At 41.8% G+C, this 25,038-nt stretch overlaps 1 protein-coding gene across 1 annotated transcript; it reads left to right on the top strand.

Annotated features, from left to right (window-relative positions):
* Positions 1-273: 273 nt before the first annotated feature.
* Positions 274-24,808, top strand: cbln1 (cerebellin 1 precursor). Its single transcript, XM_085411015.1, has 3 exons — positions 274-962; positions 2,163-2,282; positions 23,999-24,808. Exons 1-3 carry the CDS (start codon positions 705-707, stop codon positions 24,194-24,196), a joined length of 576 nt encoding a protein of 191 aa, XP_085267141.1. The 5' UTR covers positions 274-704; the 3' UTR covers positions 24,197-24,808.
* The last annotated feature ends 230 nt before the right edge of the window (positions 24,809-25,038 follow it).

Here is a 25,038-nt window from a genome sequence, read left to right as displayed (position 1 = left end):
GCACGCAGTGATTGGAAAATATCGAAGACGCGCACGCGCTAATCCGATGATGAGTCTCCGTTACAGAGGCAGGGAGGGGTGTGTGTGTGTGTGTGTGTGTGTGTGTGGGGGGGGGGGGTCTGTGGAAATAAAAAAGATAAAAAAAAGAAAAAGTGGGACCTGGGCGGGAGCATCTTTCGCTCGCGCGCCGCGTCCCTTCTGAGCCTTTTGTGTTTGAAACTCTCATATCCCCCATATCAATAATTCAAGCGCGCGCGACAGAGCAGACGGAGCTCCCCCCTCTGCGCTATGAGTTCTGCTGCCTCGTCACTCGTCCAGGGCCCTTCCGCTGCGCGCACGACTCTCCCTTACTGTGTTTCCAAGTGACAGATAAGCTGCCGAGAGGTGGGAAAACAGGAAAGGAACAGGTGAAAACTGGGGACTCGCCTGGAGATACGGGTTAATAAAGCAATTGTTGAAAAAAGGAGCAGAGACGCCTAAAACTAAACCATCTGGGTTTGAGACACTCCGCCAGGGAGTTCACGTTAGGCTAATTAAATCCAAGAAAGCGGAGTAGCACCTAGTTGTAAAACGAACCTTTTAAGGTTAATCGAGGAACAGTGGGAAACTCTTCCTACCTGACATTTTTTTTTAAAAAGGGGAATAGACCCACTCCGGTTTGAGGTGTGAAGACGACCTGAACAAGTTCACTGCTCGGTTCCGGCATGCTGGCGTTTTGCCTTTTAAGTGCCGTGTGGCTTGCGGCGAGTCCGGTCCGCGCTCAGAACGAGACGGAACCAATCGTCCTGGAGGGAAAGTGCCTCGTGGTGTGCGACTCCAACCCGACCTCGGACCCCACGGGCACAGCGCTCGGGATCTCGGTGCGCTCGGGAAGCGCAAAGGTGGCGTTCTCCGCAGTCAGGAACACCAACCACGAGCCCTCCGAGATGAGCAACCGGACTATGGTCATCTACTTCGATCGGGTAGGAGACAAAAGATATAGTCCAATGTGACAGAGAGAAGAAAAAAAGATTCCAGCTCAGTGTTTGTCTGTTTTTATCTTCTTACAACCTGAAGAAGGAATGTTGTAAGACATAAAAGTTTCAGATGATCTGTTTTATTGTGTAGACTATAGAATGCGTGCTGTTTTAGGTGAACTGTATTAATATGCTGGGAAGACAGTTTTTACTACTGATGGCGGGGGTGGGGGTAAAATATAATTTAGTCGATGTCACAAAGGCGTCAGGAATAAAACTGGCATTTTCCCCCTGCACGTTAGAGCACCACAGATATTCTGCTTCGCCTTCCCGCAAACTACGAATTTAGAATGTGCGCAACAAATACTCCACTTAGTCAACAGACATGTTGCGTAAGACCATTAGAAAGACGAAAAACAAGTATCCGGGTTAACTTGGGGGATAGATAATACCACAGCGGCGGAGCTGTGCGCAGATGCATCGTGTCTCCGGTGGTGTTGGCTGTCGGAGATAACAGACTGTGGATTCATTTTTTAGGTAGTAAATTTTATTGGTAAAGTGGCTGTGTAGCCAGGTATGCGAGGCTTTTCAATATCTCAACTTTTTGAGCTGACGGGGTGGGATATGGGAACTGACATCTCTCCAAATAATTTAGTAAGGGAAGGTCACGAGAGTGAGATCGTACCCGGCTGCCGTTAAAGGTTAATTCTCCCTCAAACTGCCGTTCAATTTCACGTCATAATTCGCCTCCATCCATAAAATCAGACATTTGGCTGCAGGAGTGCATAATTGAAAAATTCATTTGAAAGCTCGATCAAGTTCCCTTCCAGTCCCCATAAAGTTTAGAAGTTCTGACAAGGAGAAAAATCCCCGATAAAAAGCAGAGAGTTTTCCATCTACATGAGTGAATCTGAGTGTGTGGTCTGGGGCGGGGGGCACAAGAGTCTTAACAGGGTGTCTGCTCCAGAAACACGTGGGTTGAATGGATTAGTCAATTCCACACCAAATAAACAATAGAAGAAATTCTGGATGAAGCATTTGGCTGTATAAGAATCCATTTTCTCCCAAAGGGCAGCACAAATTAGTTTGTTTCCTCGTCAAGTCAGTTTTGAAATAAAAATATTTTGAGTTGGTTGCAGTTGTGTTTCGCACAGCATGACAAAGCGCTTGTACCAGTGAATTTCTTTCTGTCTGTCTGTCTTTCAGGTTCTTGTAAATGTTGGGAGGAATTTTGACGAAGAGAGAAGTAACTTCATTGCACCACGGAAAGGAATTTACAGTTTTAACTTCCACGTAGTTAAAGTCTACAATCGCCAAACTATACAGGTAACGCCTGTTTGTGTATTTGTCGTGTGTGTGTGTACCTGTGCTTTTCTGCTTTTCGACCACACTGCGTGACAGCTGAATGTTCTTGCCCATATAAGTCGAACATGAGCTGCACCGTCGGTCATTAGATGTTTGAGACGTCTTTCTCCAGAGACAACAACAGCAGAGGCCGCCGTTAATAGTGTGAAAGCTAGCCCTCCGCCACCTGCTGGGCCAATCATAATTAATCAATACATGCACAGAGGATGGAGCCAAATGAAGCCTGTGTAACCAGCAGGAGGATGGGGCTGCTGTGGTGAGCGCGAGGGGTGCGTGGCTCCGGCGTCTTTACTTTCAGCACCACGGACAGCAACATCCCCCTCTGTCTCTTTCCCTGACAAAATGAGACGACAGGAAGATTTTGATTATTTAGAAGAGATTTTGAAGAGAGCAAACACAGACAGGCATTTTAATTTTCTCCCTCAAGCACACAACGTCACACACAAACAGGTTTTAAGTAGAAGTAACATGTTTTCTATTTATTTGTTTGTCACACCCTCACTCGCATGCACCGCCTGGAGTGTGGTCCGTCACAAGTCTTCTTTTATCCCACTAATTACTCCTCTTATAGCTTAGCTGTAGTTTCCACATTTCTTTTGATGTGTCAAGTGATAGGAAGCTCTTAAGCAGTCCCATTTTTAACATTTAACATGCGTGTGATGATGCTTTACAAGCCACACAGCGTTAATTACAATGTAAGTCTTGCAATTTAATCCGTTGTGTAATTATGCTGTTGGCTCCCCTGAGGCTTTGGCATTATGTTTTGCTACTTATACATTATTATTGGAGTCTTGCATTAATTAGCATGGCAGTGGAAGAAACAACAATAACAGCAGCGAGGAGAGCGGGCAATATTTGAGAGGGAAAGCTGTGTGTGTGTGCCTGTATGCAGAAGATGCTGGATGGCAAACGCTTGACTCTTGGTACTGTCACATTATCATTTATAGCTACGAGATATAAAAGTAAAAACTTTGAGTTTTAAAAGCACTTTGGGCTAAGTCCTGTTCAATATAAGCCCTCTGAAGTCTTAAACATTTTAAAATCAATAACTGTTGAAAACTGATTGTGGATGATTCGAAGAAGCTTTATTCTGGCATGCTTTCTGACATAAAATAGACCAGTGTAGGTTGTCCTCTCTCCTCCAAGCATCCAGCCTGCGTGCTGCTCACCCTCAACCTCTTCCACTCATCCTCCTCCCATCCATCCAGCGCATCTGCTGTGTTGAAAACTCCCACTGTTTGATTGCCTTAGAGGCAGCTACTGTGGTGCATGCAGGAGACGAAAGACAGCAGGAAAAGAGTAGCAGTTGAGAGTAAATTAAAAAAAAAGAGGGACAAGGGGATGGAGAAGAAGGGGGTGGGCGCACAGGGGTGAGAGGACAAAGGAGAGGAAAATGGGGGATGATAGAAATGGAAAGGAGAGACAGGAATGCATGAAAGAGAAAAGGAGACATAATGGACCAAACGGGAAGAGAACGAACAAATGAGACAGGAAAAAGCCAAATATCACGAGTCGCTATTGATTAGCAAATGCTGCATACATGTAGGAAAGGATAAACATTTTGTTCCGTCTCATCAGTCTTTTCCGGTGCACGGATCTGCCTGTTTATCTGGGAGGTTCAGAGAGGTAATGTGGGTGTCTTTGCTTTATGCCTCCGAATTAAAAATACATATGGAAAATGAAACGCGGCATATTCTCCCATCTAAAGGGAGCTCGTATCGCTCTAGCCATCCATGTCGGCTAATAGGGGGCTTATTTACAGTGTTTATAAAAATCACGGACTGTATAGCTATGAAATATTTTGCCACTTGTGAAAATGAGTTGCATTTGCAGCATGTGCCACAGCACTCAAAACAAATAAAAGAAATAAATTCCACATCATGAATTCTGAATGTTTCACATCTGTAACTCAAATATCAATAAGACGTTCACACAAGGTGCTGGTAGACTTCAGTGGACTGATTTTTAATTAGATGTTTATTTTTTGTGCATTTTTGAAGACGTGATAATCTATATTGAAAATTACTGGAGGTAGTAAACAGAGGTTAATAAGCTCTTTGACCACTGCGCAGCAACTTTATCAAAACACAGGATCACAGCCTATTATCAACAGCTTGTTATTACTAAGTAGATGTTTGCATTGTTTTAAAAATTGGTTTCAATTATCTCTGTGAAATTTGCACTGGATATTCATTTTAGCGACCTATAAACAATTCTAGTTTTTGTTAGTAAAAGATCCAGCAGAACATTATGAAAAATATATTGCCATCTGGTTTTACAATGTAAAAAGGAGATATTTTACAGCAGTATTTTAAGCATGTGAGCATATTCAGAAGTAGCTTTCATAAAAGCCTCAAGTCAAAGCCGGCCTGTAGCTCTGAAAGTGACACAAAGAACAGCTAAAATGCCTCACGCTGTGTGTATTATAGGCCTTTCTGTTACTTGGATTTTCCCATTTAGAGCAAAAACCCAGAGGCTTGACTTCAAGCTGCTCATAGTACACGGCCCAATAACAAGAAATGTTACCTTTTTACACACAGCTCTTCGACCAAGTAGTTGCACATGTCCCTAACACACCTACATGTATTCCCAAGGCAACGTTTTTTATTCTCAGCTTAAAGTGAGTGGGGTCATTCAAATAAAACATCTTTATTGTCATTACACATGTATAAATACAGGCTAACAGTTTGCATCTAATCAGAAGTGCAATAGGAGCAGATTATATACAGATGTTTATATTGCTATACAGAAAGCAAATGTACAGAAGTGCTGCTCAACACGATTTCAGAAGTCATGCAGTACAGAAACCCGGTGTTCACTACACTATAGCAAGAAGACCACAGGGGCCCAATATAACGTTAGTCTGCTACATCCACAGTGACACTGAGACGCATGTTTACCATCACCGTTGGTAACTGTCGTCACTTACTGTGGCACATGAAATCACATTTATCTGAATGATATTATAAAGAATGCCAGTTTATCAGTTGTTTAAGCTTAAAAGTAAAAAATTGCATTTGAAGCAAAACGTTAAATATTTCAACTGCTTCATATTCTGAGCAGTGCTGCTATTAGTTACATTAAAAAGTAATTATTCTGATTACACAGTAACATGTAATAAGATATTACAAAGAGCATAGTTTGAATCAGATTTGGTCAAATCTATTTTTTTTTTAGAATGTACAGTATTAAAAATCTATTTAAATAAATAGGAGTATATTTTGACAATTATACACTCCAAGAACATTGATATAAGATCTATAAATTCACAGTATACATGTTACTGCGTTACATAAGGCCATAGTTTTTAGTCATGTCTCAAGTGGTTTTGCCATAGAAGCACCACTTCATTAAAGTGTTGGCAAATTCTGTTTTAAAAACACTTTTAAAGATTGATACGTGCACACACCACTGAGATGAACATTTGCATAAGCCACATTCCTTCTAAACGTACTTAAATATCCTCAAACAGTTTATTTAATATAGTGTGACTCCTCCGTGCTGCTCTCCACTGCAGATAACACATTTATTAGACACAAGCACAAAAATGGGAGGCCACGTTACCTCAACCGAGGTGTGTGTTAAGACACGGCAAATAATTATCACGCCAAAAAGATTAAAAAATGATTTCTGAAAATGGCAAACGGTCGTAGTTTCAAGCTAGGGCCTGAAAGAACCTGCTGCCTCGTCTGACACTATTCAGCACTGAATTCAAACAAGCGTACAAACATTGTTTAAAAAGTGCTCTTTGATGCCTTTATGTTAAAATGCTAGACGCCCATATGAAAGATGGCTGAAGTTTTTAATAACTGAACTTTAAAGTCTTCAACACTTCTTGACTTTGGATGATGTCAAAGTATTTTTTCATTCAGTTGTCTCAGGCACAGTTCTGGCGTTGACCACTAAAGGCACCACCCATCCGCTGTTCACATATTCTGTGTGTTTGTAAGGTGGAGCCGGTCAGGAGAAAAAAGGGCGGTTGGCCTTAAAAGGAGTGAGCTAAAACAGCTTGTTTCAAACCGAAGGCTGCCCCAGCACCCAGTGTAGCGCCAACACGTAATATATGTGTAGCCATTTAGCACCTGTCACTTGTTCAAAGTGTATCTAATGTAGAGCGTTAAACACTACAACAAGGATTGGCACAGTAAATTACCACTAGTGGTAATGCCGATGAAGGTCAACAAATACACATTATAATTATGGTGCACATTGTACCGTGATGATAATATTTATTTGATTTTATTGCTGGAAATGGGAAAAAGTTAAACTACGTAGCTTCAATTAAAAGAATAGACTGAAACCCAGGTAACCTAGCATTAATGTGGAGCAGACTGTACTGCACATGGATCTGTTGCACCGTGAACAGAATGACCTGCATGAAATATAACAAATAAATAATAGAAATACGATAGGCTTCTGCTCCTGGTTCAGAGAGTGTTTCATGCAGTGGAAATGAGAGGCGAGTCAAAGCCACATAAATAAACATCTTATCTGTTCTTAGGTTTTCTTGACTTGAAAGTATGGCAAGGGTAAGCATTGCTCTACAGGTAATCAGTCGGTCTACTGTTTCACACCAGTGCAACCGTTATGGTCATCTAAAAATCACTGTATTAAATTTTATATAAAGGGTACATATACGAGGACACATACAAATTTCAGTGATCAGCTGCGTTTTAAAGCCAAATGGGTACCACCATTAGCATTTGTGATTCAGGGCTCAACTGTAATGTAAAACCACCCTATATACGCACCACATTGTACCAAGTCGATACACAAGCAATGCCACCCTCATGTGAAAATATCACAACATTTGTAAACAACATACATTTTTGGTAGCGTCCTGTTAGCTACATGGTTACAGCACACACGTGTCTGTGCTTTGGTTTTATTCCAGCGGTGTACCTGTGACCTGTGTCACTCCGCTCTCCTAAGCTTCCATCTGGCTCTGTTACACTTAAATGCCCCATAAAAGGTAAGAAAACATAGAAGTGTTTGAAGAAGAAAAAAATCTTGCCAGCCAAAAACAATTGTGCCAGGTGTTAGTAACAGTGAGGATGGATCCACGGTGATGCTTTAAGCAGGAGACACATTCCTCAATAAACTGCTGTGGCTCTGCATTAGTGTGGCACAAAAGATCCACCCATTTTTATTCTTGGACTTACTTTATGCTAATTATAATTTACAGATCATGCAAATTTCCCAATTAACTGATACTCATCAATAGTCAGCCGACACTAATAAGAATCTAAGAATGCAGAGCTATGCCTTTTGGTTGTGTTATGAAAAATATGCCAGGAGGTCAAACAGAAAGTCACCTTTGAGCGTTTGCCATGTATTCGTTTTTTGCACACTCTGACATTTCAATGAGTTTGGTTGGGCGATTGTCAGAAGATGAAGCATTTGATTAGAAAACACTGCGCTCTTCCAGAGTAAAGTGATAAACAGGCGAATATACAGAACATCGTTAAAATGTGAGAGGTAATTAATAGCTACACAATATTATGATTTATGTAGAATACATATATTCAAAATGTTCTGTATTGTGAGCATCTAATAACAAAGATGTTTCTACGCTTTTCCTTTTCATTTATAGTTCACACACACACACACACACACACACACACACACACACACACACACACACACACACACACACACACACACACACACACACACACCCTTGTTTTCACTGCGTCAGAGGACAGTACAGTTTTATCCTTTCAATTAAATGACTTATTTTGTTACATTGTGGGGGATTTGCTTTTTCCCACCAAAAGGGTGGCAGGTACAACTTGATTCTATTGAAGTGATACACACAGATTTATACAGTGACACACAGTCTGCCAGCCAGATGCTTGGTGTCGTATTTATCTAATGAACCTGTGCTCAGTCTCGCAAAGGTTGCACTGAATTTATGCTCATGTGTGAAAGAGAGGAGGAGTCGGCGTTCTTTGGATATTCATTTTCTTTAAATCGAACAGGGTTGATGTAACAAATGAGTCATTAGGACATAATGTGAAAAGATTTACATATCTCACTGACATCTCTCTAAACAAAGAGCAATATTTAAATTTAGCTCTCAGGATTATAGGAAAAAACTTTTAGCCATTCGTGGCTGGACTTGCACCACACAAAACCGCTTCCTGTTAATTACCAGAGTAAAAACAACTCTTGCATTTAGCAGACGCAAGGTGTGTGTCTGCACGGCTGCAAGATGAAACAGGGCAGCTGTGTTAATACCACAGACAGTACACACAGTCTGTAGCATTATGATATGATGGGCACTTAGTCTGAGGTTCAGTGCTTTGCTCGGTATAATTTTAGATTCAGTTTTATTTGATTTTGACGTTTGTCTTTCTTGTACTCTGTGTTTTATTGCATGGTATAAATAATTTAAGTAGCTGAATTGTGGGTATATTCAATTTCCTCTGGCTTATGGTGTGTGTAATATAAATATTAGAGACTCATAGGACCATCTGGTCTTGTTGGAGTTTTCAGATGATCTGTCTTAATTATCTTTCATGTGGTTTGACATTTGGCAACAGATCCAGAGTTGCATGTTTTTCTGACTTTCACCAGTGGGGAAAAAACAACAACAAAAAAAGACAGTTGAAAGCTCTGCCCAGCGGTTTCCTCAAATTAATGATGTTGTTCCCTGAGGCAGTATCGATGAAGACGGGTGTGATCTGCTGACATTTGTTAAGATCTGTTTTTGTGCCTGTGTGAGTCTGTGTGTGTGTGTGTGCGCACAGTTCAGTTGTGACCTTTTCTCTGGTTGCCTCCATCTCTTTGAATAAATGCTGTTTCATTTTTTGATCATTTTCACAGAAACTCTTTACAAAAGCACCAAATCAACTTTTCAGAGTGCTTTGAACAGAAAACAGTCATTTGTGCCAGTGGATGACAGTTAGGCAGCACGTGCCAATCCATGTTCTTCAAAGTGAAGCATTCATTGATTGTTTACAATATAACATGTCAGAAAACATCAACAAATACCCCAAAACATCCAACTCGAATGAGACCTGCATTAAATTGGTACGAGTGCCAGAACAGCGCCCAGGAAAAATATGCTGCTATCAGTTCTAACATCGCTGTCCTGTAATGTAATAATGATGACAATCATGTTTGATATTATGTTGTGTTTAGATTCTGTTATCAACTGTGTAGATGAAAGGGCAAATGTAGCATTTTCAGCAAATGTTGGTCATTCTTTTATATATTCTATGTAAAAATGTAAATGTTGCTATAAAACACTCCAGGAAAATCCAGGCTTCTTTCTATCTGGAGCTGTTCAGTGTGTTTGACTCCTTTAGTAAAGCAGCTGCTGTAGTGATGCCGTCAGTGCAGCCTTATCAGCCCAGTCCTCATCACAATAAGTCTGTTGCTAACTTGGGACACATTGTTAGCACTTCTTTAAGTATTCCTTAACAGTGCAAACAGCGCAAAGATTTCACTCACAGCTGCAACAAACTGGATGTCTCCAAACTGCGTTCGTATATGAATATAACTGATTACACAGAAACCCAGCTTTTTTCTTCAAAGGTTGATGACGACAGTCAAACGATGCTGTGATATACTTTATGGTCTGACACACACAGTAATGGGGACAGCCAGGTGAAGTGAAGACAGCACGTTTACTTCAAGCTCAGTGAAACACACGGACCAAGCAAAACGGTCCCACAGTTCAGTGTGACGGGACAAATAAAGTTAGTGTGGTAGACGCCAACGACAGATTACACATTTTGGTTTTCTCTGGGTATTAAAAGTTTGAACTGCCAGGAGATGACCCCAGAGGCCCGTTACCGAACACCCGCAAACCTGCTGAGCATGAGACTGAGGTGAAAAACGTCGTTAGTCTCTGTGTAACAGCTGCTACTTTCCTTATCTTGAGCCTTTAATACAGAAAATAGGATCAAAACGACTTCATGTTAAGATGTAAAAGTAATTAAGCAATGCTGAAATAGGGTCAAATAGTTCTTTTGTTAAACTTTGTGACCACAGAGTTTGTGTGCTTTCTTTCAAAAGTTCTGTACCTGCTTTGGTCAGTGAGTCATTTCTTCTGTGCCTGTTTTCAAAATGGCATCTGGAAACTCATTCCTAATGAGGCTTCCTGCTACCAAACGAAAACAATCAGACGTACTGAAGCAGAAATTAAGGACAGTGACAGTCAGACAGCTGGCAAAGGAGAAGAAGCAGCAGTGATCACTGAGTTAATACATCTGAAGACTGGAGAGGCCAGTTCTGGTTTTGTGTGTTAGAATACTTTGTGTATTATTTGTTATCAGAGTGAACAATAACTACACAATAACTTTCTGTGCTTTTTCTAATATATGACTGTTATACCAACACGTTGTCATCCCAATGTGTAACATACGGACGACTGTGACAAATCGTATGTTAGGAACGATAATGCTCTGGTTATACTGGATGTACACTCTTGATTGCTCGCTTCACAATCGTAACTTCAAATTAGCAGCATACGGTCGCTGTGCACACACAGCTTTGTCTCCGAGTTCCTTTTATGCACATGTTTCATCTGGAATGGTAAAAAATGCCTTTTTTAAATGATTACAAAACACAGCCATTACCCACTTTGAGATTCCTTTTCCTTATTGTATTCGAGAAAGCAGCTACTGTTTCCTCAAAATCGGATGAAATGGTGCAACAACAAAAGCAGAAAATCTGAAAATAGAGAAGATGGTCGATAGCACAAAATAAACATGCAGAGATGACCTAAATAACAGCAAACATGCTCCACATTCACATAATGATTCAGCTTGTGAAACAGTGAAAGCTTTCCCCCCCAAAATGCAAAGCATGATAGTGGAAATGATCAATTTACTGAGTTTAGCCAGAAACCTCAGGTTTACTGTTCATCCATTAAGAAGTGGTACTGCTGTAATTATCTATGAATATTCCTATTGTGGTTGTCTGTGAAGGTTCTCAGTCATCCAGGTCATCGTAGTCAAAGGAGCTTGCAAAGAAAAGCGTCTGGACTTCTTTAAGAAAGAAAGAAGAAGTCCAGACGCTTTTCTTTGCAAGCTCCTTTGACTCCTATTGTGCTTGTTATCACTAGTCCTTCTGTTAGTGTTGTGTTATACCAGGAACTGCTGTTGTTTCCATACTGTTGATTTGTCATGACTAATGTGCTAATGTGTTAACATCCTTCACAGAGAAAGCAGAGCCCTTCAGGATTATTCCATTATCCTGGCTGTGGGTGGGGCAGACTGCCTGTTTACATTTACTTTTGATTTAAATTCCATTTCATTTCAATTCTGTTTTATTTACACAGAGACAAATCACAGCAATCAGCTGAAGGTGCTTCATTTTCATTATTAAAGGATAAAGATGCAACAAGCATGGAGGAAAAGCCCAACAGTCTGACGACCCCTTATGAGCGAGCACTTGGTGAAAGTGGCAAAGAAAACACCCTTTTAGCAGGAAGAAAGTTCCAACAGAACCAGGCTCGAAGGACCGAAGGTGTCCGATGAGGCGCTGGACTGCTAATCTGTTGTGCTTTGTGCGTGTGGGTTTGAATCCCATCCTCATCGTAAATCCTCTTCTGCACTCCGACCAAATCCTTTCGCTTGTTTTCTATATATTCCTCTAGTTTGAAAGAGATGACATTGCTCGGCTTGGCGGAGGTGGACGGCGACGTCTAAGCTTCTCTGCTCATGCTGCTGTGTAGGGAAATGAATGGGTGGACCCTAACTAATAGGAGTGGGCCAATTAATATATTCAACGTTTCTCAAACAATATTACCACTAAACGATTTCAGAGGCACGCACTTTGACTTAGAGTGCATACAGAATATCCATCGTATCCATCCTTACCCACTGAGGCACACAGCCTTCTTTTGTTTTTGTTATCTTTAGCCATCTTCACAATGACCCTGGAGGAACTTTAGAAAACTCTGGAAACTTGCTGTTTTAAAGACGGAGGTGTCACAGTCCTCAGACAGATGCACCATTATGTAGCTTATGTATCATCACTCTGTGTCTGTAAAGTGTGGATGAAAATGAAAATGTGAAAGGTCCAGTGGGGAAAAAGAAGGGAAACCAAAAGATGAGAGAAAAGGAAACGTGTTGAAAAGAAGAAAGATGAAAAGGGTGGGGGACCACCAGAAGAGTATCATTGTCATGTCAAGACAGACAACCGGACAGGAATTGATGATGCAATAACAGGATGTCATCGTGTCGTTAAACATTAAGTGCAGCACGGAGACGTCAGACAAATTCTATTTGCATAGAGAAAGACAGATTCTGTCTTTGCTGTCTCTCGGCCCTCTCCGACATCCTCCTGCCAGTGCAGCCGTCTCTCTCTCCTTTCTCTGCGCTTCCTTCTTCTTCTCTCACTCTCCTTCGTTATTCTGTCTCTCCTTTCCATTACTCAGCCAGTTAATTGGTGCTTATGCATTAATGAATGCAGATCGATCGCGGCCTGACATGACGCGAAGCCCTATTATCATGCTTTTATATTTATGGCTGCTAATTGAATGAGTGTAGGTGTAGCTGAGTGTGAGGGTGGGGTGGGTAGATGGCCACACAGAAGCACAGCCAATGCGGTTTTTTTATTTGTACAGGTGTGTGTGTGTGTGTGTGTGTGTGTGCTGACTGCAGTCTCATCCTTCCAAAGCCACTGTCACAGCTTTATTAGAACCATACATCACTGACCCTGTAACACAGAAACACATCCAAATCTGAAAACATGACTTTATTCATATGTCCTCTGTTCATAGACCTCATGTGTTACAGTCTGAATTAAAATCATCATCAAGCTATCAAATGATTTGTTAGCTGCTGTGGTGTCTCACATGTTGGAGCCCGACTTGGCTGGACACAAATCACACAAGCCCACTTGGCACTGTCCCCTCATTGTCCTGTCATTGTGTTTTAACAAAGTGTGTGCAGCCCCCCACCCCGATTCTAACTGATAGAAAAGCCTGCCCATGTTTGAATTTTGCAAGTGTGCAGGGACAGCAGGGGAACACATTTTGACAGGTAGAGAGATCACGTGTGTGTTTCATGTATATGTGGGGAACCATGCGGGACTGGAGGGATGGAGGCTTAGTTTGTAGGTGTCCCCAGGAGTGACTTGGTTGAATGGCTGGGTAGTTGTGTGTGCTCTTGTGTTTATCTGAGGGTAACGGAGTGATGTAGTGATGCTGGCTCTTCCTTGTCTGCCATCTCTGTCTCTCTTTGGAAGCATTACACGCACACTGGACACGAACCATGTCCCCCCTCCGTCTCTGCTGTCTTTCTGCCTGTTCCTGTGTTTAATGGCCTACTTTTCATCTGTTGTTCGTCTGTGTGTGTTCCCATCCTGATATCTCTGCCTGGTTTTCTTCTGCTTCTCCTGTCTCTCCCCTTCTAATGATTATTTTATATTATGATATGAAGGGTTAATAAGGCTAACCCGGAGTCTTCGGATGCATCTCTCCACATAAAATGTTCTCTTTAGCTTTGTGATCCTCATCTGTATTCTAAGTGTACTGGGCCCAGCTTGATATTCGACATGGTGGAGGAAGTACTTGATGTTTTTTATTTGAAACAAGAAAGAGTTGGTACATAAAAATACAAGTTCATACATTCATCAAGCATCAACGAAGAGTAATGTTTAGATTTCTCTGCTTCTGTACTTGTTTCCTTTGGACATTATCACTCAAAGATCAGTTGAAGTGATGCAGATATTGATGATGCTTGCATAGCAGGATGGGATCCAGTGTTGATATTAGTATATTTGTGTTGAAGCAATCCAGGCTCATCTCTCTTCAGTGATTGAAGACTCTTGGAAACAGAGTAATGACTACAATCAATCAATGCATGCACTAAAGCAGTGTTTTTCTTTTTCACAGTCTGGAGTTGCAATACAAATGCAAAACTTAACCTCCAGTTAGACACATACAGTAGTACTGAAGGTGTCAGTGACAGTGTCACCAGATGAATCGTCAAAGGAAATCACTGGTTATCAGCAAAAATAGATTGTGCATCCCCGGCGTATATATTTGATTTCAAAAATTGCCTCATCAGTCCACGTATTAGCTGTTCATAGAGATATTTTTATTGTGTACATGATGTTCTTTAAATGTAAGCATTACACTGAGGCAGTGTCTCAGATGAATGGATGGCATCCATGAAATACAGTTAGAGTTTTGATTCTGTGAGTGAATCTTAGAGGCCATCAACCACACTTAGGGATACATTTGTCAAAGTTTGACCTGCTGCTGTTTTACATCTGATCGCCTCTGAGCAAAAGTTTTGTTTTACAGACTTTATATTTAATATTTTTTATACATCATTCAGTCCTTCATCACTGGAAAGAAGTCGGTGCCTTTAATCTGATGAGAAGGTTTAGCGTGATTAAGATCATCACTCATCAAATATAGTTTCCTATAACCTTCAATTTAGTTTAATGCTTTAGGTGTATGAATAACAATTCATAATTTAGTCATTTACAAATGAAGACTTCCTGAGTGCACTTAACCTAGAATGTCTGTTTATAACTTCCAGATATCTTTTTAGCTCAATAAACGCAAAGATGCTGAAGTGATTTAATATTCTGACTGCTGTTTGAAACTTTACTGGATGTTCAAAGTTGAGGTAAGACGGCCACATACAACGTACTCTCCTCTCATACCGACACACCTCCATTGCTTTCCTCTGGTTAGTCTCCCCCCTAACCCTAACCTAACCCTGACAGTGCAAAGGCACTCCCAGATCTAAAAACTGTATATACTTGGTCACCTGTACAAAATGTGGTATCCAGTATGTCGGGGAGACACGTAATACACTGTTGACCAGATTCACACAGAACAGGCACAATATCTCAAAGAGAAAGAACACCCATAAGTACCTGGTAAGACACTTTGTATCTCATGGCTGGGAATCTGTGAAGGCGACTGTGATACAGGCAAATCCCACATGGTCAGTCCAGCAGAGGAGGACGGCTGAAAAAGTTTGGATTGCCAAATTAGACACAATGTATCCCAGGGCACTGAATGAAAGAGGATGTTGAAAAACACGTCTGGTGTGATGTACATAGTTATTGTTCTATATGTGTTTCTAGTGCTGTTATGTCCCATTCAACACACACGGTTCTAACATCCCACCCTGAGACTTATCCTAAACCTAACCTCACTAAACCCCATGCCGGGATTTATTTGAGCCCTAAACCTAACCTTTCCCCTCTCCCCCTCTCCTCTCCCCTCCCCCCCTCTCATTTTCTCTCCTCCTCTCTCTCTCTCTCTCTCTCTCTCTCTCTCTCTCTCTCTCTCTCTCTCTCTCTCATTTTCTCTCCCTTCCCCCCCCTCTCTCCCTCTCTCTCCTCTTATCTCCCTCTCTTCCCCCCCTCTCTCCTTTTCTCTCCCTCTCTTCCCCCCTTGCTCTTCCTCTCTCTCGCTCTCCCCTCACCTATCCCTCCTCCTCTAATCCAACTGAAAAACAACTGATATCCCCAATTGTGAATGAGGAATAAAGCCCTCTTACAGGTCTGTAGTGGGACCATGTGGACCCTTGAGTGGAGACTAAGGAAGGCCTGTGCATTGAAGCCCGGCCGCCTTTGGCGACTGAGCTTCCATCTTGGTTTCCCTAACCCAAACATGACCCAAACCTAACCCAAACATGACCCAAACCTAACCCAAACATGACCCTTACATGAACCAAACCTAACCCAAACATGACCCAAACATGACCCAAACATGACCCAAACCTAACCCAAACATGACCCAAACATGAACCAAACATGAACCAAACATGACCCAAACCTAACCCAAACATGACCCAAACATGACCCAAACCTAACCCAAACATGAACCAAACATGACCCAAACATGACCCAAACATGAACCAAACATGACCCAAACCTAACCCAAACATGACCCTTCGGCTGCACCAGCTACAGGGGCGCTGTCACTTGGTGTCGCTCTCTCTGTGGTAGAGTATCACTTCCTGTTTCTGCTCAAACACAGTGGTGTTTTTGAGTAGCTTATCTGCTTAGCAATTTAGTTAAAAACTTTTAGATACATTTTCTTTCATAGTATAATCTTCACATGCTTCATCCGAAGCACACTCTCTGTGTACTCACTACCTAATTTATAGCCAAAGTATTCACTCACTGTCTCTGTACTGTTTCGCTAGCTTGGCTTAGCTCGTAGCCGACTCGTTAGCAGCATGGCCTCTTCACCTGTCCCTCCTGCTCATTGTGTCAGATGTTTAGTTACTCCTCGGCCTCCTTTAGCAGTAATATCTGTAACAAATGTAGCATATTTGCAGCTCTGGAGGCCAGGATTACTGAATTGGAGACTCGGCTTCACACCCTTCATTCACCCATAGCTAGCCAGGCCCCTGTAGCTGGTGCAGCCGAAGATAGCGTAGGCCCCGCTAGCTGTTCCCCGGCAGACCCCAAGCAGCTGGGGAAAGAGGGCGGCTTGGTGACGGTGAGGAGGAAGCATAGTCTTAAACAGAAACCCCAGGTACACCACCAACCCGTTCATGTGTCTAACCGTTTTTCCCCACTCAGCGACACACCTGCCAGGGGTCAAACTCTGGTAATTGGTGATTCTGTTCTCAGACGTGAAGCTAGAGACACCGGCAACCATAGTCAATTGTCTTCCAGGGGCCAGAGCAGGCGACATTGAAGGAAATTTAAAACTGCTGGCTAAGGGTAAATGTAAAATAAAACACAATTCACGTCGGCAGTAATGACACCTGGTTACAACAATCGGAGGTCACTAAAATCAATATCGAATCGGTGTGTAAATTTGCCAAAACAATGTGGGACTCTGTAGTTTTCTCTGGTCCCCTCCCCAATCAGACCAGGAGTGACATGTTTAGCCGCATGTTCTCCTTAAATTGCTGGCTGTCTGAGTGGTGTCCCAGAAACGATGTGGGCTTCATAGATAATTGGCAAACCTTCTGGAGGAAACCTGGTCTTGTTAGGAGAGACGGCATCCATCCCACTTTGGATGGAGCAGCTCTCATTTCTAGAAATATGGACAAATTTATTAAACCCCCCAAAATATGACTAACCAGAGTTGGGACCAGGAAGCAGAGTTGCAGTCTTACACGCCTCTCTGCAGCTTCTCTCCTCCTGCTACCCCCCCAAAAACCCATCTCCATAGAGACTGTGTCAGCTCCCACACAGACAAAAAACAAACTAAAAACCAGCAACAAACAACTTAAACATAAACAATTACAAAGAAAGAACAATACAGTATCCACATCTGAACCAAAGAGTAAAACAGTGAAATGTGGATTATTAAATATTAGGTCTCTCTCCTCCAAGTCTCTGTTAGTACATGACTTAATAATTGATCAACAAATCGATTTACTCTGCCTTACAGAAACCTGGTTGCAGCAGGATGATTATGTTAGTTTAAATGAATCAACACCCCCGAGTCATTCTAACTACCAGAAACCTCGAAGCACAGGCCGAGGGGGCAGTGTGGCAGCAATTTTTCACACTAGCATATTAATTAATGAAAGACCAAGACAGACTTTTAATTCATTTGAAAGCCTGATGCTTCGCCTCATCCACCCTAGCTGTAAACTCAGAAACCAGTCTTACTTGTTATCATCTATCGTCCACCTGGGCCTTACACAGAGTTTCTGTCTGATTTCTCAGACTTTATATCTAATTTAGTTCTGAGCTCAGATAAAATAATTATTGTGGGTGATTTTAACATCCATGTAGATGCTAAAAATGACAGCCTCAACATGGCATTTAATCTGTTATTAGACTCAATTGGCTTCTCTCAAAATGTAAAAGAACCCACCCACCACTTTAATCACACTCTAGATCTTGTTTTAACATATGGCATAGAAACTGAACATTTAACAGTGTTTCCTGAAAACCCTCTGCTGTCTGATCATTTCCTGATAACATTTACATTTACAATAATTGATTACACAGCAGTGGAGAGTAGACTTTATCACAGTAGATGTCTTTCTGAAAGCGCTGTAACTAAGTTTAAGAATATAATCCACCCACTGTTATCATCTTCAATGCCCTGTACCAACACAGAGCAGAGCAGCTATCTGAACGCTACTCCAACAGAGGTCGATTATCTTGTTAATAATTTCACCTCCTCACTACGTACGACTCTGGATACTGTAGCTCCTGTGAAAACTAAGGTCTCTAATCAGAAGTACCTGACTCCGTGGTATAATTCTCAAACACGTAGCCTAAAGCAGATGACTCGTAATCTGGAGAGGAAATGGCGTGTCACAAATCTAGAGGATCATCATTTAGCCTGGAGAAATAGTTTGTTGCTTTATAAGAAAGCCCTCCACAAAGCCAGAACATCTTACTATTCATCACTGATTGAAGAAAATAAGAACAACCCCAGGTTTCTCTTCAGCTCTGTAGCCAGGCTGACAAACAGTCAGAGCTCTGTTGAGCCAACAATCCCTTTAACGTTAACTAGTAATGACTTCATGAACTTCTTCACAAATAAAATTTTTATCATTAGAGAAAAAATTCCCAGTAATCATCCCACAGATGTAATATTATCTACAGCTACTCTTAGTACCATCGATGTTAAGTTAGACTCTTTTTCTCTAATTGATCTTTCTGAGTTAACTTCAATAATTACTTCCTCCAAACCATCAACGTGTCTTTTAGACCCCATTCCTACAAAACTGCTCAAAGAAGTCCTGCCATTAATTAATTCTTCGATCTTAAATATGATCAACTATCTCTAATGATCGGCTATGTACCACAGGCCTTCAAGCTGGCTGTAGTTAAACCTTTACTCAAAAAGCATCTCTAGACCCAGCAGTCTTAGCTAATTATTGGCCAATCTCCAACCTTCCTTTATATCAAACATCCTTGAAAGAGTAGTTGTCAAACAGCTAACAGATCATCTGCAGAGGTTTATTTGAAGAGTTTCAGTCAGGTTTCAGAGCTCATCACAGCACAGAAACAGCTTTAGTGAAGGTTACAAATGATCTTCTTATGGCCTCTGACAGTGGACTCATCTCTGTGCTTGTCCTGCTAGACCTCAGTGCAGCGTTCGATACTGTCGACCATAATATCCTATTAGAGCGATTAGAACATGCTGTAGGTATTACAGGTACTGTGCTGCAGTGGTTTGTATCATATCTATCTAATAGACTCCAGTTTGTGCATGTAAATGGAGAGTCCTCTTCACACACTGAGGTTAATTATGGAGTTCCACAGGGTTCAGTGCTAGGACCAATTCTGTTTACATTATACATGCTTCCCTTAGGCAGCATCATTAGAAGACATAGCATACATTTACACTGCTATGCAGATGACACCCAGCTCTATCTGTCCATGAAGCCAGATAACACACACCAATGAGTTAAACTGCAGGAATGTCTTAAAGACATAAAGACCTGGATGGCCGCTAACTTTCTGCTTCTTACTTCAGATCAAACTGAGGTTATTGTACTCGGCCCTGAAAATCTTAGAAATATGGTATCTAAGCAGATTCTTACTCTGGATGGCATTACCTTGGCCTCCAGTAACGCTGTGAGGAACCTTGGAGTCATTTTTGACCAGGACATGTCCTTCAACGCACATATTAAACAAATATGTAAGACTGCTTTCTTCCATTTGTGCAACATCTCTAAAGTTAGAAATATCCTGTCTCAGAGTGACGCTGAAAAACTAGTTCATGCATTTATTACTTCCAGGCTGGACGACTGTAATTCATTATTATCAGGAAGTCCTAAAAACTCCCTGAAAAGTCTTCAGCTAATCCAAAATGCTACAGCAAGAGTCCTGACAGGGACTAGAAAGAGAGAGCAGATTTCTCCTGTTTTGGCTTCCTGTTAAATCCAGAATTCAAAATCCTGCTCCTCACACACAAGGTCTTAAATAATCAGGCCCCATCTTATCTTAATGACCTTGTAGCACCATATCACCCTATTAGAGCACTTCGCTCTCGCTCTGCAGGCCTACTTGTTGTTCCTAGAGTATTTAAAAGTAGAATGGGAGGCAGAGCCTTCAGTTTTCAGGCCCCTCTTCTGTGGAACCAGCTTCCAGTTTGGATTCAGGAGACAGACACTATCTCTACTTTCAAGATTAGGCTTCAAACTTTCCTTTTTGCTAAAGCATATAGTTAGGGCTGGACCAGGTGAGCCTGAATCCTCCCTTAGTTATGCTGCAATAGACATAGGCTGCCGGGGATTCCCATGATGCATTGAGTTTTTCCTTTCCAGTCACCTTTCTCACTCACTATGTGTTAACAGACCTCTCTGCATTGAATCATATCTGTTATTAACCTCTGTCTCTCTTCCACAGCATGTCTTCATCCTGTCTTCCGTCTCTCACCCCAACCAATCACAGCAGATGGCCCCGCCCCTCCCTGAGCCTGGTTCTGCTGGAGGTTTCTTCCTGTTAAAAGGGAGTTTTTCCTTCCCACTGTCGCCAAAGTGCTGCTCATAGGGGGTCATATGATTGTTGGGTTTTTCTCTGTATCTATTATTGTACGATCTACTGTACAATATAAAGATATTGAGGCGACTGTTGTTGTGATTTGGCGCTATATAAATAAAATTGAATTGAATTCAGAATCAGAATCAGAATACTTTATTGATCCCTGGGGGAAATTATTTTTTGTTACAGTGCTCCATTTTAAACCAACATTAAGACAAGACAGACAATACGCTAACTAAGAATAGTACAATATATACATATATATATATACATACATACATAAGTCACTTATAAATAAATATTTGGAAAAGAAACATGTGTAGTTGTAGCAGCAAACAGTGTGTTAAGTGGATGCGTTGTACAGGGAGATGGCCACAGGCAGGAATGATTTCCTGTGTCGTTCAGTGGTGCTTTTCGGTAATCTCAGTCTCTCACTGAACGAGCTCCTGTGACTGACCAACATGTCATGGAGTGGGTGGGAGGTGTTATCCAACATTGTCTTTATCTTGGACAGCATCCGCCTCTCCGACACCACCTTGAGGGAGTCCAGCTCCATCCCCACAACATTGCTGGCCTTACGGATCAGTTTATTAAGTCTGTTGGCATCTGCGACCCTCAGCCTGCTCCCCCAGCATGCAACAGCATAGAGGATCGCACTGGCCACCACAGACTCATAGAAAATCCTCAGCATTTTCTGGCAGATGTTGAAGGACCTCAGTCGCCTCAAAAAATAGAGACGACTCTGGCCCTTCCTGTAAAGTGCTGTGGTGTTTTTAGCCCAGTCCAGTTTATTGTCAATGTGTACTCCAAGGTATTTATAGTCCTCCACAATGTCAACACTGACCCCCTGGATTGAAACAGGGGTCAAGTGTTTCCTGGTCTTCCTGAAGTCCACGATCAGTTTGAATTGAATTGAATTGAACCCTACCATAACCCAAACATGACCCAAACCCTGTTACTGTGATGTACAGCACAGTCAAAGACGGGAAAAAAATGTTTGGTGTCAGCAATGAATTTAATTTCAGCTTTACTGATGAAATTTCAATTTTATGAAATTGAAATCTGCCCAAGGTCTCACATATATTAGCCTGAGATCTACGATTATTTTAGTGAGTGGTTTAGAGTGATATTTTACGTGTGGCAACAAATCTGTCTTTCTGCTAATACTTCATTGTAAATGTAAAAGCAAATAATTCACATTTATCTGGTGTAATAAACTCAGTGACTGCGTTTTCAGCCAATAGTGAAATGTAAATTTGTCCATGACCTGTGCCGCGTTTCCTTTGTAAGAATTAAAAAAATAATTTCAGTATAGTCTGAGTATTTTCCATCAGATTCAAAGCTGCCTGTTCAAAGCTGCACACACGCACCCACACATGCAGATACAGTCTGAGTCGCCATGTTCAGTTTGCTATTAAGAGGAGTGCTGGGCCAAGAGAGCCCTTGACTCTGACAGGCTCTCCATCTCCTGCCCACACACACACACACACACACACACACACACACACACACACACACACACACACACACACACACACACACACACACACTCCTGACCATCAGGCAGAATGACTTGGATAAGTGTATAATTATGGGATGTTTATGACTGTGTTCCATCAGTTGGTGACGGTTTTACAGTTTTTTACCTCGAGAGCAAACAGAAATATTTTGACATGTTTAGCTCTCAGCTGTAAATTTGAGTTTTTCTTCCTGATGTCCATACTGTAAAGATCATGTAGACAGGTAACATGGCCTGTATGACGTTTGTTTAAGGAATCAAAATCTTTCAAACTGCAGTCAGCTTGTTGAAAATGAAAACACTACTACACCAGAGTGACCTGGACAGAAACAAACAGCCAGCGTGTTGTTTCTGTGCACCAGGAAGCAGATGACAATATATGTTGGGAGTTTTAAAGGAACGAGTGGTAGAAGAATAGTGCCCAGTCCATCTTTTAATCCATCTAGCCATCCAAGAAGTTGTCCACCAGTTTGAGATACAACATACTCTGTTACATTTACTAATGTGTGCATTAGGTGTGACCATATAGTTTTCACTTGGAGAAAAATAAGATATCGATGGCTGATTGCCCTTCCAAGGTCATTCTTTGACATTTCCAGCCTCCAGTAGATTCCTAGATTATTAACTAGCCTGCACATCTGCCTCTGGAGTGTACTCTGGGTCTCCATCAGATCAGAAAAGGACAAAAAAGCTAACTTTTAAGTTGAATTTCATTTTGGGATAGAGGGGGAAATCCAGTGAATGCAAAAAAATTGTGTTGGTGTGACCAAAAAACCCCAACACATTTCCTGCAGCTTCACTTTCTCTTTCTTTGAAACAGTCAAACTCCAGGCTGACAGTTTCACCTGTGAGGAGCTTCACTGCACACAGCCTGGTGAAAGCGTCTCGCATCTATACTGCTGGTGTAAGATAGAGACCGAGCTATCGGCAGCGTTTTTTATTATTCTAATTAATAAATATTTTTTATGCTGGAAAATCTATTTTTCACGTCAGTGATTCCTGCAGAAAATAATTAGTTTTAGGCACATTTTAACATCTTATGATTGTATTTTAAAATAGGAGCATGACATAACAAACTCACATCAGCCACCCTAGTGTTGTAAAAAACAAGACTCGTACAAGAACCTGAAGAAAGGCAGTACAACAGAAACATTGTGTTGCTTCTCTTATCAGGTTGCAGTGAGACTTCTCACAGGACGGTCTGTAATCTCACAGGGTTTATAAAGTGTGTTCCTGCATAAACAGACGTTCGCAGGTACCAGAAGTAGAACGAATCGATGATTTTGTTTAAGTGAAGTGTAAGGGGGAAACATATAGGGAGCGCTTGTTTTTCTGCTGTAGCTCAGAAGCGAAGCGATGAAAGCCGTTGTCAGGTTTGAACCTGGGCGAGGGAGGGGACACAGCGCTCACAGCTTCGTCTCTCTGTAAGAAGAAGAAGATGTTATTCCCCACGGAAACATTTGTTGAATCAGACACTGTGTGAGTGTTTGTGCGCATATCTCTGTCTTTCTACAAGTGGATAATGTGCAGAGCACAAAGCTTCAAATGAAATCTTTCCATGCGTTTCCTCTTTAAAATATGACAACTAAAAAGTCCAGAAATACGATGCTGTTAGTCCTCATGGAAGCATCATTATTGCACTGAGTGTTTTGGAAGTCTGCCATGCCATATGTTCCTGCTTCTGTGAGCAACTTGAGGACTGTTTGTCTCTTTTCCACACTTTTCATTCTATACGCCGTCTGTCCTTTTCATCCAGGTGAGCCTGATGCACAACGGTTGGCCAGTGATTTCGGCATTTGCCGGGGACCAGGACGTGACGCGTGAGGCAGCCAGCAATGGTGTTCTGATCCAGATGGAGAAGGGAGACCGGGCCTACCTCAAATTGGAGAGAGGAAACCTAATGGGAGGATGGAAATACTCCACCTTCTCAGGCTTCCTGGTGTTCCCCATGTAGAGAGGAAGAGGAGGAGGAGGTGCAGGGATGGAAACAAAGGAGGACGAGCTGGTGGAAGCTGGAAAGCAAAAGGAAGATGACGAAAAGGCAGGTGGAGGAAGAAGAAAAAGGACATGGTTAAGATGGGAGGGAAACATGACAACAGACTTGTGTTTGGGACGCTGCAGAGGAAGGATGAGATGTTAGAGAGATATGAGCGTGATGTGAGAAAGTTACAGAGCCGGCACATGAGAGTGTACGGTCAGCTTCTTCACTTTGCTTCTTCTTTTCATCCATCCTTTCATGCATCCTTCTCCTCCCTCTGTTTCCTCGTGGCTTGACTGCAGCTTTGGACAGCCAAAACCTTTTCTATACTCTGCTGACAGATCGATCACTGATATGGTCCAGAGTGTTCTGAAGCCCACGTGTAACCCTCCCTCCTGTCCCCACAATCCCATCATTTCTTCATCGATCACCATCTGCATAAGCTTTGACCAATATTACTTGAGCAACTATTCCTCGCTAACCCCAGTTTACTGTGCCCATATGTGTGTTTGTGTTTTTCTCATGCTCGACATAAACGCCACTGATTTTGGATCAGCTTCTTCCCCTGAAGCCAAACTATACTTTTTAGAGTGTGTTACGTTCTGGTCCCGGCAAGTAAATAAACGTAACATATTGGGGGCTCGCACAACACCAACAAACACATCACTGGGTCATAACAAGTGTAAACAGTAAAGTCTGATCACAGAATCAGGGGCTAACCTTTTATTTATCATCATAATCACAAGCCTTTTACAATAAATGCATCATTTGTTCTTTAAACACACGCCTGTTTCTCCTCTTCATTATATTTAGCACGT

Source organism: Rhamphochromis longiceps, linkage group LG7, assembly GCF_057381845.1.
Source record: "Rhamphochromis longiceps isolate RC_006_pf linkage group LG7, R_longiceps_female_GT1.1, whole genome shotgun sequence".
Classification (NCBI taxonomy): domain Eukaryota; kingdom Metazoa; phylum Chordata; class Actinopteri; order Cichliformes; family Cichlidae; genus Rhamphochromis; species Rhamphochromis longiceps.
Note: the sequence above shows the minus strand (reverse complement) of the source record. Positions and strands in the feature narration are given on the sequence as shown.